Source organism: Mytilus galloprovincialis, chromosome 8 (genome assembly GCF_965363235.1).
Source record: "Mytilus galloprovincialis chromosome 8, xbMytGall1.hap1.1, whole genome shotgun sequence".
In the NCBI taxonomy this organism is placed as follows: Eukaryota; Metazoa; Mollusca; class Bivalvia; order Mytilida; family Mytilidae; genus Mytilus; species Mytilus galloprovincialis.
Window position 1 is genome coordinate 3,004,995 of NC_134845.1, and position 12,852 is coordinate 3,017,846.

The following is a 12,852-nucleotide window of genomic DNA, read 5'->3' on the forward strand; positions in this document are numbered from 1 at the left end:
ACTTTGTTTTTATAGTAAGGGAAAACACCTCTGAATTGAAGAGAAGGAGATACAGAAATGAACAGATTGACTTTAAACACCTTTTTACACTTTTGCCTTCTGTTTTTCGTTAAATTGTCGTATCTTGAGCTCTCTTTTACATTATTTACGTTTCTTTTACAATCCGGAAAAATCGGTATTACGAAATATCCTCAGTATATCCAACCTAGTGACGTCATGGTTGGAATTCCAGGGATATCCTTTACTCAGTATTAAAATCATTCACCGAAATGGTTTACAATTTAGAAATCGGTATTCGTTTATTTAAAAACATAATTATGTTTGCTGTAGATGATTCAAACATGCAATGCTTTGATTTGTAGGTCAACATTCGTGGTAAACAAAGGGTATATATGGGATTGGGGAGAGAAACGTTAGTTTTCCCTTTTTTCTGTTACAGTATTGAGTATTTCTCCTCGAATACAGGAGCACCTCAAATTGATGATTAATTATCCACCTAAAGAAAAGGTAATGTATCTGAAGACTTAAAATGTGATATTTATTAAATGATAAGTAGGCTTCCATTAATTTTGTGAACCAACATAATCATTGTAATGGTAAAAAAAATTCAAGTGGCTTTTTGTAGTTAAAACATATTTAAAAGGAAATTTAAATGGTGAATTACAATAATAAAAAAAATATTGTTGCAGTTATTAAATGATAGAATTCAACTGAAATTTAGACAATTAACTTTCAACTTTAATGACTAAGAAAACGAAATTACATAAACCAACAATTAATTTAATATTATCAATCTTTCGACATGTATTTGCTTATTCTTGTATGAAGACTATCAAAAGATACAAAAACCAGATGCTCGCAGGGCGCAGCTTTATACGACCGCAGAGGTTAAACCCTGAACGGTTGGGGCAAGTATGGACACAACACTCAAGCTGGATTCAGCTCTAAATTTGGATTGTGATTAAATAGTTGACACAGCATAGGTTTCTGACACAGAATGAATGTGGTCTAATGAACTTAAAAATTTTGTTTTGCCTTTGAGCAATTCACTATGCTGTTGAATATTAATCCTCTCAAAAAAATGTTTGAAGACATTTTCTTTTTATTTACGAAATCTGAAATGAGGAAAATTGAACATCCCCCCCCCTCCCCAATATTAAAATGTAAAAAAAGTGCTTGTTATCACTGAATGGTAAAGATTGTTTTAATTTATCAGTTGGAAGTAAAAGTGAATATACATTGTATATTGTATAAAACAATGATTTGAGTTGATTCACCTACTATTCTGGACAAAGAAAGATAACTCCAATTGAAATTTCTTGCTTTTGCACAATATTGTGCAATTAGATATTTCTTGCTATTGCGCAATACTGTGCAATTGAAAATACTTGCTATTGCTCAATACTATGCAATTGAAGATTTCTTGCTATTACACAATACTGTGCAATTGAAAATTTCTTGCTATTGCACAATACTGTGCAATTGAAGATTTCTTGCTATTGCTGAGTACTGCGCAATTGAAAATTTCTTGCTATTGCACAATACTTAATATAATAATTTTGGATCCTGATTTGGACAAACTTGAAAACTGGGCCCATAATCAAAAATCTAAGTACATGTTTAGATTCAGCATATCAAAGAAGCCCAAGAATTCAATTTTTTTTTTTAAATCAAACTAAGTTTAATTTTGGACCCTTTGGACTTTAATGTAGACCAATTTGAAAACGGGACCAAAAATTAAGAATCTACATACACAGTTAGATTTGGCATATCAAAGAACCCCAATTATTCAATTTTTGATGAAATCAAACAAAGTTTAATTTTGGACCCCGATTTGGACCAACTTGAAAACTGGGCAAATAATCAAAAATCTAAGTACATTTTTAGATTCAGCATATCAAAGAACCCAAAGGATTCAATTTTTGTTGAAATCAAACAAAGTTTAATTTTGGACCCTTTGGGCCCCTTATTCCTAAACTCTTAGGACCAAAACTCCCAAATCAATCCCAACCTTCCTTTTATGATGATAAACCTTGTGTCTAAATTTCATAGATTTCTATTTACTTATACTAAAGTTATGGTGCGAAAACAAAGAAAAATGCTTATTTGGGCCCCTTTTTGGCCCCTAATTCCCAAACTGTTGGGACCTCAACTCCCAAAATCAATACCAACCTTCCTTTTGTGGTCATAAACCTTGTGTTTAAAATTTCATTGATTTCTATTTACTTAAACTAAAGTTATTGTGCGAAAACCAAGAATAATGCTTACTTGGGCCCTTTTTGGTCCCTAATTCCTAAAATGTTGGGACCTCAACTCCCAAAATCAATACCAACCTTTCTTTTGTGGACATAAACCTTGTGTCAAAATTTCATAGATTTCTATTTACTTAAACTAAAGTTATAGTGCGAAAACCAAGAATAATGCTTATTTGGACCCTTTTTTGGCCCATAATTCCTAAACTGTTAGGACCTCAACTCCCAAAATCAATACCAACCTTTCTTTTGTGGTCATAAACCTTGTGTCAAAATTTCATAGATTTCTATTAACTTATACTAAAGTTATGGTGCGAAAACAAAGAAAAATGCTTATTTTGGCCCCTTTTTGGCCCCTAATTCCCAAACTGTTGGGACCTCAAGTCCCAAAATCAATACCAACCTTCCTTTTGTAGTCATGAACCTTGTGTTTAAAATTTCATTGATTTCTATTTACTTAAACTAAAGTTATTGTGCGAAAACCAAGAATAATGCTTATTTGGGCCCTTTTTGGTCCCTAATTCCTAAAATGTTGGGACCTCAACTCCCAAAATCAATACCAACCTTTCTTTTGTGGACATAAACCTTGTGTCAAAATTTCATAGATTTCTATTTACTTAAACTAAAGTTATAGTGCGAAAACCAAGAAAATGCTTACTTGGGCCCTTGTTTGGCCCCTAATTCCTAAAATGTTGGGACCTCAACTCCCAAAATCAATACCAACCTTCCTTTTGTGGTCATAAACCTTGTGTTTAAAATTTTATTGATTTCTATTTACTTAAACTAAAGTTATTGTGCGAAAACCAAGAATAATGCTTATTTGGGCCCTTTTTTGGCCCATAATTCCTAAACTGTTGGGACCTCAACTCCCAAAATCAATACCAACCTTTCTTTTATGGTCATAAACCTTGTGTCAAAATTTCATAGATTTCTATTTACTAAAACTAAAGTTATTGTGCGAAAACCAAGAATAATGCTTACTTGGGCCCTTTTTGGTCCCTAATTCCTAAAATGTTGGGACCTCAACTCCCAAAATCAATACCAACCTTTCTTTTGTGGACATAAACCTTGTGTCAAAATTTCATAGATTTCTATTTACTTAAACTAAAGTTATAGTGCGAAAACCAAGAAAATGCTTACTTGGGCCCTTTTTTGGCCCCTAATTCCTAAAATGTTGGGACCTCAACTCCAAAAATCAATACCAACCTTTCTTTTGTGGACATAAACCTTGTGTCAAAATTTCATAGATTTCTATTTACTTAAACTAAAGTTATAGTGCGAAAACCAAGAAAATGCTTATTTGGGCCCTTTTTAGCCCCTTATTCCTAAAATGTTGGGACCAAAACTCCAAAAATCAATCCCAACCTTCCTTTTGTGGTCATCAACCTTGACGTGTTAAAATTTCATAGATTTCTATTCACTTTTACTAAAGTTAGAGTGCGAAAACTAAAAGTATTCGGACGACGACGACGACGACGCAGACGACGACGCCAACGTGATTCCAATATACGACCAAAAAATTTTCAATGTTTGCGGTCGTATAAAAATAGAAACATTGGCCGTATTTTCCCTCAGAGCTCTTCAGCTCTTTGATTAAAAATGCCAATGCTTGTACACCCATTGATATTATATCGTTCCAACTACCGTTGCAAATGTTCTTTATTTCAGATAAGTACATGGTGTGTAATGTAAAAATTTCAAAAAATATGTTTCTTTGTCAATTTGAACAAATTCAAGTTATTGTACAATATGTGAAAATTTGCTAAAATCTTACAAGTCCTGAATTTTCGAATGGGAAATCAAACAATTGAACAAACTAAAAAACAATAAACCGAAGTCCAAGAAAAATTCAAAACACAAAGTCCTTTACAATCAAATAGCAAAATCAAAAGCCCGAACACATTAAAAGAATGGAAACAACCATCATATTCCTGACTTGGTACAGGCTTTTTGTTTTAATCGACAATTCTTTATTAAACCTGGTTTTATATCTAGCTAACCCTCTCACTTGTATAAAAGTCGTACAGAATTCCTTTATAATCACAACCATGTTGGAGCAAAACAAATAGACATAACAGGTACAAATGTGAACAATTGGGGTACAGCAGTCAACATTGTCGTACAAACTTAATCACGTTAAAACAAATATAACTATTTCAACAAAAGAAAATAAAATGACATGACATGTAGACGACCTTATCAAAATTAAAGACAAGAATACACAAAATGACGATATATTTAACCCCGTCATACTCAATATGTGCCTGTCCTAAGTGTCCCAAGTCAGGAGCCTGTAAATGAGTGGTTGTCGTTTTTTGTTGTTTCTCATGTTTGGTTCTCGTTGATTATTTTGAATAGTTTGTCTTGTGTTGTGCCGTTACACCACTGTTCCAGGCTAGGGGGATGGTTGGGACATTCAAACTAGTTTAACCCCACTACAGTTTATATGTGCCTTTCCAAAGTCAGGAGCCTGCAATACAGTGGTTTTAGTTTGTTGCTGTGTAACATATTTGTTTTTCGTTCATAATTTTGTTCATAATACCAGGATTCTAACTTCATACGCAAGACGCGCGTTTCGTCTACATAAGACTCATCAGTGACGCTCAGATCAAAATAGGTATTAAGCCAAACAGGAACAAAGTTGAAGAGCATTGAGGACCGAAAATACCAAAATGTAGTGCCAAATACGGCTAAGGTAATCTATGCCTGGGATAAGAAAATCCTTAGCATTTCGAAAATTCATACTTTTGTAAACAGGAAATTTATAAAATAACCATATATTTGATATTCATGTCAACGCCGAAGTGCTGACTACTGGGCTGGTGATACCCTCATAAATTAGACCGTTAGTTTTCTAGCTTGAATTGTTTTACATTTGTCACTTCGGTGCCTTTTATAGCTGACTATGCGGTATGGGCTTTGCTCATTGTTGAAAGCTGTACAGCGACCTATAGTTGTTAATTTCTGTGTTATTTGGTCTCTTGTGGAGAGATGTCACCTTTTCTATAGCACACTAACAATCCAGACATACTGGAGTTTAAAGCAAATTTTTACCTAATTCAAGTAGTTTAAGTCCCAAAATTGTAGAATGGACAAAACGAAAATTAAATAAGGACCTTCCTTCTATCAATCCCAACAATAATGTAAAGTTTGGGTTCAAATCAATCTAGATATATTGAAGTCAGTGCGTGATGTATGCAAAATTACATTAACTCTTGACCGACAATAATGAAAATAATTTCAAAATTGAATGGGAGCAATTTTCTGTCAATCAGTATGTTGTGTATTAATTAAACGAGAGTTGGTTAAAGCATTTTGAGTTATCGTCCGAAAAAGTTGAGGTATGAACGGACCGATGAACGTACGAATGGACATTAACATATTAAGTTTTTGCAGATTTTTCCCTTAATAAGTGTATTTTTTATCAATGTTTAATCAACTCAATCTTTCAATTCATGTTAAGTATTGTATGTTTTGTTTTGTAGTCATTATCAAACTATAATTATTCTGCTCTTGTACGGGCACTGTGATTAGTTAATTAAATTATTTATCGTTGTATTATGTACACATGTATACCAGAATACGCTGCATCTTTGACGGGCTTATACAAATCAGTATATACAAATCATTGATTTCAGCTACGTGCTGTGTAATCAATAATCAAAAGTCTAATGCACTTACTGTAAAGGGAAAGAGCCTCGTTCAGTCTTTGTTTGTTTCTGTTTTAATGTATCATTTTCTTGAATCAGTGCTGCGATTGGTCTTTCATTCTCGTTTGCGCGTTTCTCTTCTTTACTAATTCCATTTTGCAGTATTTGTTGAAGTTCTTTGATGTAATGTTTTTGGTCACTGAAACGTACACAACCAGACCGCAAAATGTAATAAAAACATACTAACAGTTTATCTGCTCTCTGATATTGTTCACACTCAACAGGATGAATAGCAATTTTCGGATTAGATTATAATCTATCAAATTGACGAATATATGCATTTACATTTAATTTGGTTTTCCTCTTTAGAATCTTAAATAGAATGAGGTAATCAGTTTAGTGAATGGTTTATTAGAAAATAATTTCAAAGCAGTCACTTCAAGACATAATTTTAGTTTTTGATTTACGCAGAATTATCTTGCTTAGTTAATTTTTTCAACTCCATATGGTCTTGTCCCTTTTGTCCTGGTTTGCTTAGAATTTAATAAAATTGTAACTGGATTACATAACAGGGTGTTTATTCCACAATTAGCTAGAGGTATAAAATAAAATTTTAATTTAAATTACGAGTCTGTTGAAGAGGAACCTTGGGGATCCTGTACTGGAAATCAACAATAAGTAACTTTAAGTAAGTAATAAATCTAATAAAATTTTATCTAGAGTGCATAACAGGCTGTTGTTTTTTCCACAGTTATCTAGAAGTAAACATTTAATAAAATTTTTAATAGAGTACATAACAGGCTATTTATTCCATACTTATAATTAGCTAGAGGTATAATAATCGGAGAATGATTGAGATCTAACAACCTCACCACATGTTTGCGCATGTCCCAAGTTAGGAACCTCCATCCTTTGCTAGTTTTGTGGGTTTTTTTGTACATTCACGTGTTTTCAAGTTTAGTGTGATATCCATTTCGCTGAAGTATATATATATATATATATATAGCTTTACATTATTGTTAAGTTACTAGCTGAAGCCCGCCTCCGGGTGCGGGATTTTCGTTTTGCGTTTTGTACCCATTGTTGGCCTTGTGTTGTTTTCTGCTCTTTGATCGGATTGTTGTCCCTGTTATACATTCTCCATTTCATTCTCACATCTAATAGGGATAAGACGTATCTGCATTATATTTTCTTATTGAAAGTTATATTGCTATGTTTTACGTATCCGAATACAATATTACATACTAATCATCAAATTTAAACTTACTTTGATAGATGTTTACTTTCTTTTTGCTTTCTTTTTGAACCGTCAACTTCCTTCTGCAGTTGGTCAATTTTTTCTTCATTTTCGTTCAAGATACTGGAAAAAATACTCACAATAGTTTGCTTATATACTGGACGCTGCCTTTTGTATGAAAACAAGACAAACAACAGGCACATTATACGATATTTAATCACACATTTAATGAATCTTCATTTATGTCGCTCTAAAAAATGTACTCTAGTTGAAAGAAAAAGTTGAAATGTATCAGAATGTCACCAAGCACCATTGTCAAAGACTACATTGTAAGAATAAAATATTCGGAACCCTAATTCTGAAGCTGCTCTTGTTAAGCTTAATGCTACTTTCGTGTTGAGGATTACAAAAACATGTCAAATATTCGTTGTAGGGATTTTCATATAATTTTTTTTAAATCCAAAGACAAAACAGCACCAGTCAAAAGTACTTGACGGTTTTGAACGATGGAAAAGATTAAATAATGACACCAAGTTGCTAGTATTGACAACTTTGTTTCTTTTTAATTTTTTGTATCCTTCATTTCGAACACGTGTTGTTTGTGTGATGATTAAGATAAACTTGTGCACTCTATTTCGGTAAACAATATGGAATATGTATGATATCAGGAAAGGCACTACCTTTTTGAAAGCAAAATATTATATTTAACGTAAAGTAGAGACTCCAAACAGCATGTGTAGCTCACCTGCATCTTTAACAATAGTCATTTATTGATAAAAATAATCATTTAAGGACAAGAACTCCTTAATGAGTCAATTAGCAATTTCAGTCATAATGTAGATCTAGTACTGCGATCATTGCTTGCTTTTAATGTTTCTACAACATATATATTATAGTTTTCATATATATATCTGTATTGTCATAAACCGAAGTACAATGGTACAGAGACATATATACAAATAAATTAACATAGTAAAATCTTAAAAACAAATGTAAAGTAGAGACATAAAGTGATTACCCAGGATAATCGATATTGTAATATTGATAAAATTATCAAGATAATAGGTACAACAGCATGATTTAAGGGCATAAAGTCTTGTAAGGATTTGACTGACGATTTAGACCATGTTGACTTTAGTGTAGATAGTGTCTGCTGATAATTTCTTATATTTTAGGTTTTAATCTATCTAATATGTTTTTCTACAAAATATGCAAAAGCACATTAAATTGGTAAAAATCGTTATTTAAAGGCCATGTAAAGACTCATCTGACGATTTCCGCCATGCTGTAGATCTTGTGTTGCTAATCATCCTTTTCTTTTTCAAGTTTTCATTTTTCAATTTAGTTTTTAACTTTATCCTGATTATAGGCAAACAAACATAACATCGTAAAAATTATAAACAAGAATGTGTCCAAAGTACACGGATGCCCCACTCGCACTATCCTTTACCATGTTCCATGGACCGTGAAATTGGGTTATAATCTAATTTGGCATTAAAATTAGAAAGATTATACTATGGGAACATATGTACTTAGTTTCAAGTTGATTGGACTTCAATTTTATCAAAAACTACCTTGACCAAAAACTTTAACCTGAAACTCCCACTTTCATTTGCTATGTTTTGTGGACCGTGAAATTGGGGTAAAAAGTCTAATTTGGCTTTAAAATTAAAAAGATCATATTATGACCGGACTATTTGGACAGTGCAATGAAATTAGTTTGTAAACCACATTTTAGTATTTCAATTGTTTTAATGTATATTTAGGTTTTGCATTTATTTTATTAATCTATACTTTGTCGTAAATTCAGGCATAAGTGTTTTACACGGATGATGTGTCATAATCTTGGACAAAGGTCTTAAATGCATTTACTCTATTTATTTCATTATTTAATTCTCTGTGACAGTTTAGACTATAATTTACAAATACGTGTCGGACACTAGTTACTCTTTTAATCTATTGTTATTTCTAATTTGTCTTCTGTTAATCTTCTTAATCCTTTAATTGCTTGTGCTTATATATATTGTTATTGTTTGTATGTTACATACATTTAGTTTGGAGTTTGTTGTGCGGTCTTGCCGGACTGCTAAAATAAAAGTTTAAGGAGCGAAATCTTCCTTCTTGATTTTACATATAGTCGAATAGCCATTTCACCCGGCTATATCTGGTGGAGGACCCGGGCAACGCATCTATCGGATACTTTGTTCTACCTGTGAAGCTGATCCCCCAGCAAACAGAAAAATGGATACGCAGAGAAACAGAAATTTCGGCCGAGACTGGAGATACCAGATACCTGATCATGGAACTACCTGTCAGACAAGAAATTTTCAGCATATGGACAACTGCCTATGTAAGTTTTGTGGAAAGACTGTACACAATCAATTTCATTTTAGACAATGTATAGCAAAAACGTCATTTTGCTATAAGTGAAGAAGTTTTGGACATTACGCCAGAATGTGTAACTTTCATAGACAACCGGACGTGAAAGTTGTTAAAGTTAAATCTAAATCCAAGTTACGTCGGGACGCAGAAAGGATGAAGAAATTCAAAGAACAGAAAGCAATGTCAATGTTTCCATGTGCGGAACTGAATACCATAGAACTGATGGACTTCTTTCCAACCTTAAATTATGATAAAGATTTATAGATAACGTTAAACTCAGGCACGGCCGAGTGCATTCAGAGAGAGTAAAATTTGAAATCAAGTGTTCATTATGAAAAGAAGTTCAAAGAGCTGAAACAAGAACATAAGAGTGTGGTTCGCAATTTAGAAAAAATTCACAAACAAAACGCAGATGACCAAAAAGAAATTGAAAAATTACAGGACAGCATTACTGGTCTTAAAGAGGCTAATCTTCGGATTTACGATGAAAGATGTGAAGCTATTGACAAGCAGTACCAATTACAGCGCGATAAAGAACATATGCGGAATCGAATCACAACTCTAGAAGACGAACTGGACAGTATTCGGGAAAATACAAGACAAGATAATCATTCAAATCTAAACTCTCGATACAGAGGACGTCACAACCATAGAAGAAACTTTCGAAACAATTTCAGATGAATAGTAAGACCCGGGACGTGTCTTCAGGGGCCGCGGGAATATATGACCGGACTATTTGGACAGTGCAATGAAATTAGTTTGTAAACCACATTTTAGTATTTCAATTGTTTTAATGTATATTTAGATTTGCATTTATTTTATTAATCTATACTTTGTCGTAAATTCAGACATAAGTGTTTTACACGGATGATGTGTCATAATCTTGGACAAAGGTCTTAAATGCATTTACTCTATTTATTTCATTATTTAATTCTTTGTGACATTTTAGACTATAATTTACAAATACGTGTCGGACACTAGTTACTCTTTTAATCTTTTTTTTTTTTTTTTTTTTTTTTTTTAAATTATACATACTTTATTGAAAACTTTTACATTTGTTAGTTTGATACAGAAAGTACCGGTACCTTATCCCGGCCTCGTTAAACATTAGATTGTATATTTAGAAAAATTGTTAGTAATTGTTAGTACTCAAAATTATAAAATATATATACAGTATATTATTGTGTATCAATTATTTCAATATTGATCAATAAAGTGAGAATTTTATTTAAGAGAGAATGTGAGAAGAGAAGAGAAAATAAAAAATAAATAAAACACAAATGCAAAACAAAAACAAAAAAAATAAAAACTAGGGAGAAAAAAAAAAGAAAAATAAATAATAGAAAGTCCTTGAAATTTGGAATTTGGCAGCAGTATTTTTGTCTTAAGATACAACATTAAATAAATTTGGCAAAGTTGGTTTTCCATTGTAAATAATTCATACAAACACTAAACAGATATTAGAGAATGTATATGCATTTTTGGCACAAAACAAGAACAAAAGACAATAAACAATAAATAAACATATAACAGTATATTATATAAAAACATATATGTTGGTGTGAGAAGGCTAAAATAAAAAGCACAATAACATTACATAGGGTAATGCTAATTAAGTTGCTTAAGTGTAAATTATTCTAATAATGGAAGCCAGGGGTCCCAGTAGAGGTTGGCAATGTGAAGAGGCTTTGTTTTAAAAAATATATTCTTTTCTAGTATTAGATTTTCTTTTAGATAGTTTTTCAGCCCTGCAAAATTTACTTGATTTTCACACAGTTTTGTTCTATAGATAAAGAATTTTGATAAAAGTATTATTAAGTTTTTTATTTTATTATTTTCTGTTTTTCCTAAATTTCCGAATAAAATTATATCCATGTTAAATGGAATAATTATTTGTGTTTGGTTATAAATCCAGTCCATGAGTCTTATCCACAGATCTGCTATTTTATGGCATGTCCAAAATATGTGTTCAATATCTTCAGTAACTTCACTGCAGAAAGTACATTTATCGCTTTGTTTTATTTTTATCTTAAATAAAAATTTATTTGTGCCCAATATTCTGTGTATTATTCTATATTGGAACCAGTGGAGTTTTGAGCTTTTTGTGGAGTAAAAAGACATATTATGCACAGTTTTCCAATCAAAATTTTTGTCGAGTGTTAAGGACCATTTTTCTTCACATCTAAGTTTAGGACTGCTTTTTTCAAATAAAACATTATACATATCTTTCGAGCCTTTTCTTGATAAAAAAAATATTCTTATATTATTTGGCATAATTGGTCCTAGTGTTTTATAACAATTGTTTATGGATATATAGTTTTTTAAAGCCTTTTTATATGATTTTATTGATGAAATGACCCCATTATAAGTAAGAAAGTTTGACTTAATTTTATAAATGTTTTGGAATTGTTGAAAAGTCATTAGTTTTCCCTCAGCGTTTAATAAATCATTTATCAAAAAGATCCCTTTATCTATCCAGTCTTTATAGAAAATGGATTTTGTTCCTATTTTTATATTTTCATTATTCCAGAGCGAATCTGATAAAAATTCCTCTTCATTTTTTGGTATGAATTTATTTTGTAAATCTGTCCAAGCTTTAAAAACTTCTTCCCAAAAAGGGTTTTTACATCTTTTTGTTGGGCCTAAATAAACTAGGTTTTCAATACTAATTTTTTCAGTACTTTCTAATAGCTTATTTAGTTTTGGGTTGTTTTTCAACAACCGTCTTATCCAAGTTAGTTTCAATCCTTTTATATATTTGTCAATATCTATCATTTTCAGCCCTCCTAATTTGTGTTCAGAACATAATATTTCTCTTTTAATCTTGTCAGGTTTGTTTTCCCAAATAAATGAATAAATTTTGTCAGTTAGTTGTTTTAAAGTATTTTTGCATGGTGCTTGTAATGTTAAAAACAGATGGTTCAATTTTGAAATAATTAGTGTCTTAATGATAGTTATTTTTCCAACTGGTGTTAATGTTTGTTTAGACCAAATTTTTATTATATTTTCAATTTCTTTAATTCTTGAACCATAATTCAACAGTTCCATTTCATGCAAATTGACAGAAAAGTTTATTCCTAGTAATGTAAACCTACTGGAACCCCATTCCAATCCCCATTTTACACACATTGTGTCTTGACTATATTTTTTTTTGCCTATCCACACCACTTTTGTTTTGTCCAAGTTCATATGGAGACCAGACATTTCAGCATATTTTTGGAGTAAGCGAAGAGATGCATCTAGAGATTCAGGTGTACCGTCAAGTATTATTGATGTGTCATCTGCGTATTGGGAGATAAGATATTATGTGTCATCAATTTTAATTCCTTTA

At 31.7% G+C, this 12,852-nt stretch overlaps 1 protein-coding gene across 2 annotated transcripts in view; it reads right to left on the bottom strand.

Annotated features, from left to right (window-relative positions):
* Positions 1 to 12,852, bottom strand: part of LOC143084876 (heat shock 70 kDa protein 12A-like) — a 62,077-nt gene that overhangs the window by 20,096 nt on the left and 29,129 nt on the right. For both annotated transcript variants that reach the window (XM_076260929.1, XM_076260930.1), the window contains exons 3-4: positions 7,170 to 7,262; positions 5,934 to 6,101 (exon numbers count right to left, since the gene is read on the bottom strand). In XM_076260929.1, coding sequence (XP_076117044.1) covers positions 5,934 to 6,101; positions 7,170 to 7,262 — 261 coding nt within the window. The remainder of the gene's footprint in view (positions 1 to 5,933; positions 6,102 to 7,169; positions 7,263 to 12,852) is intronic.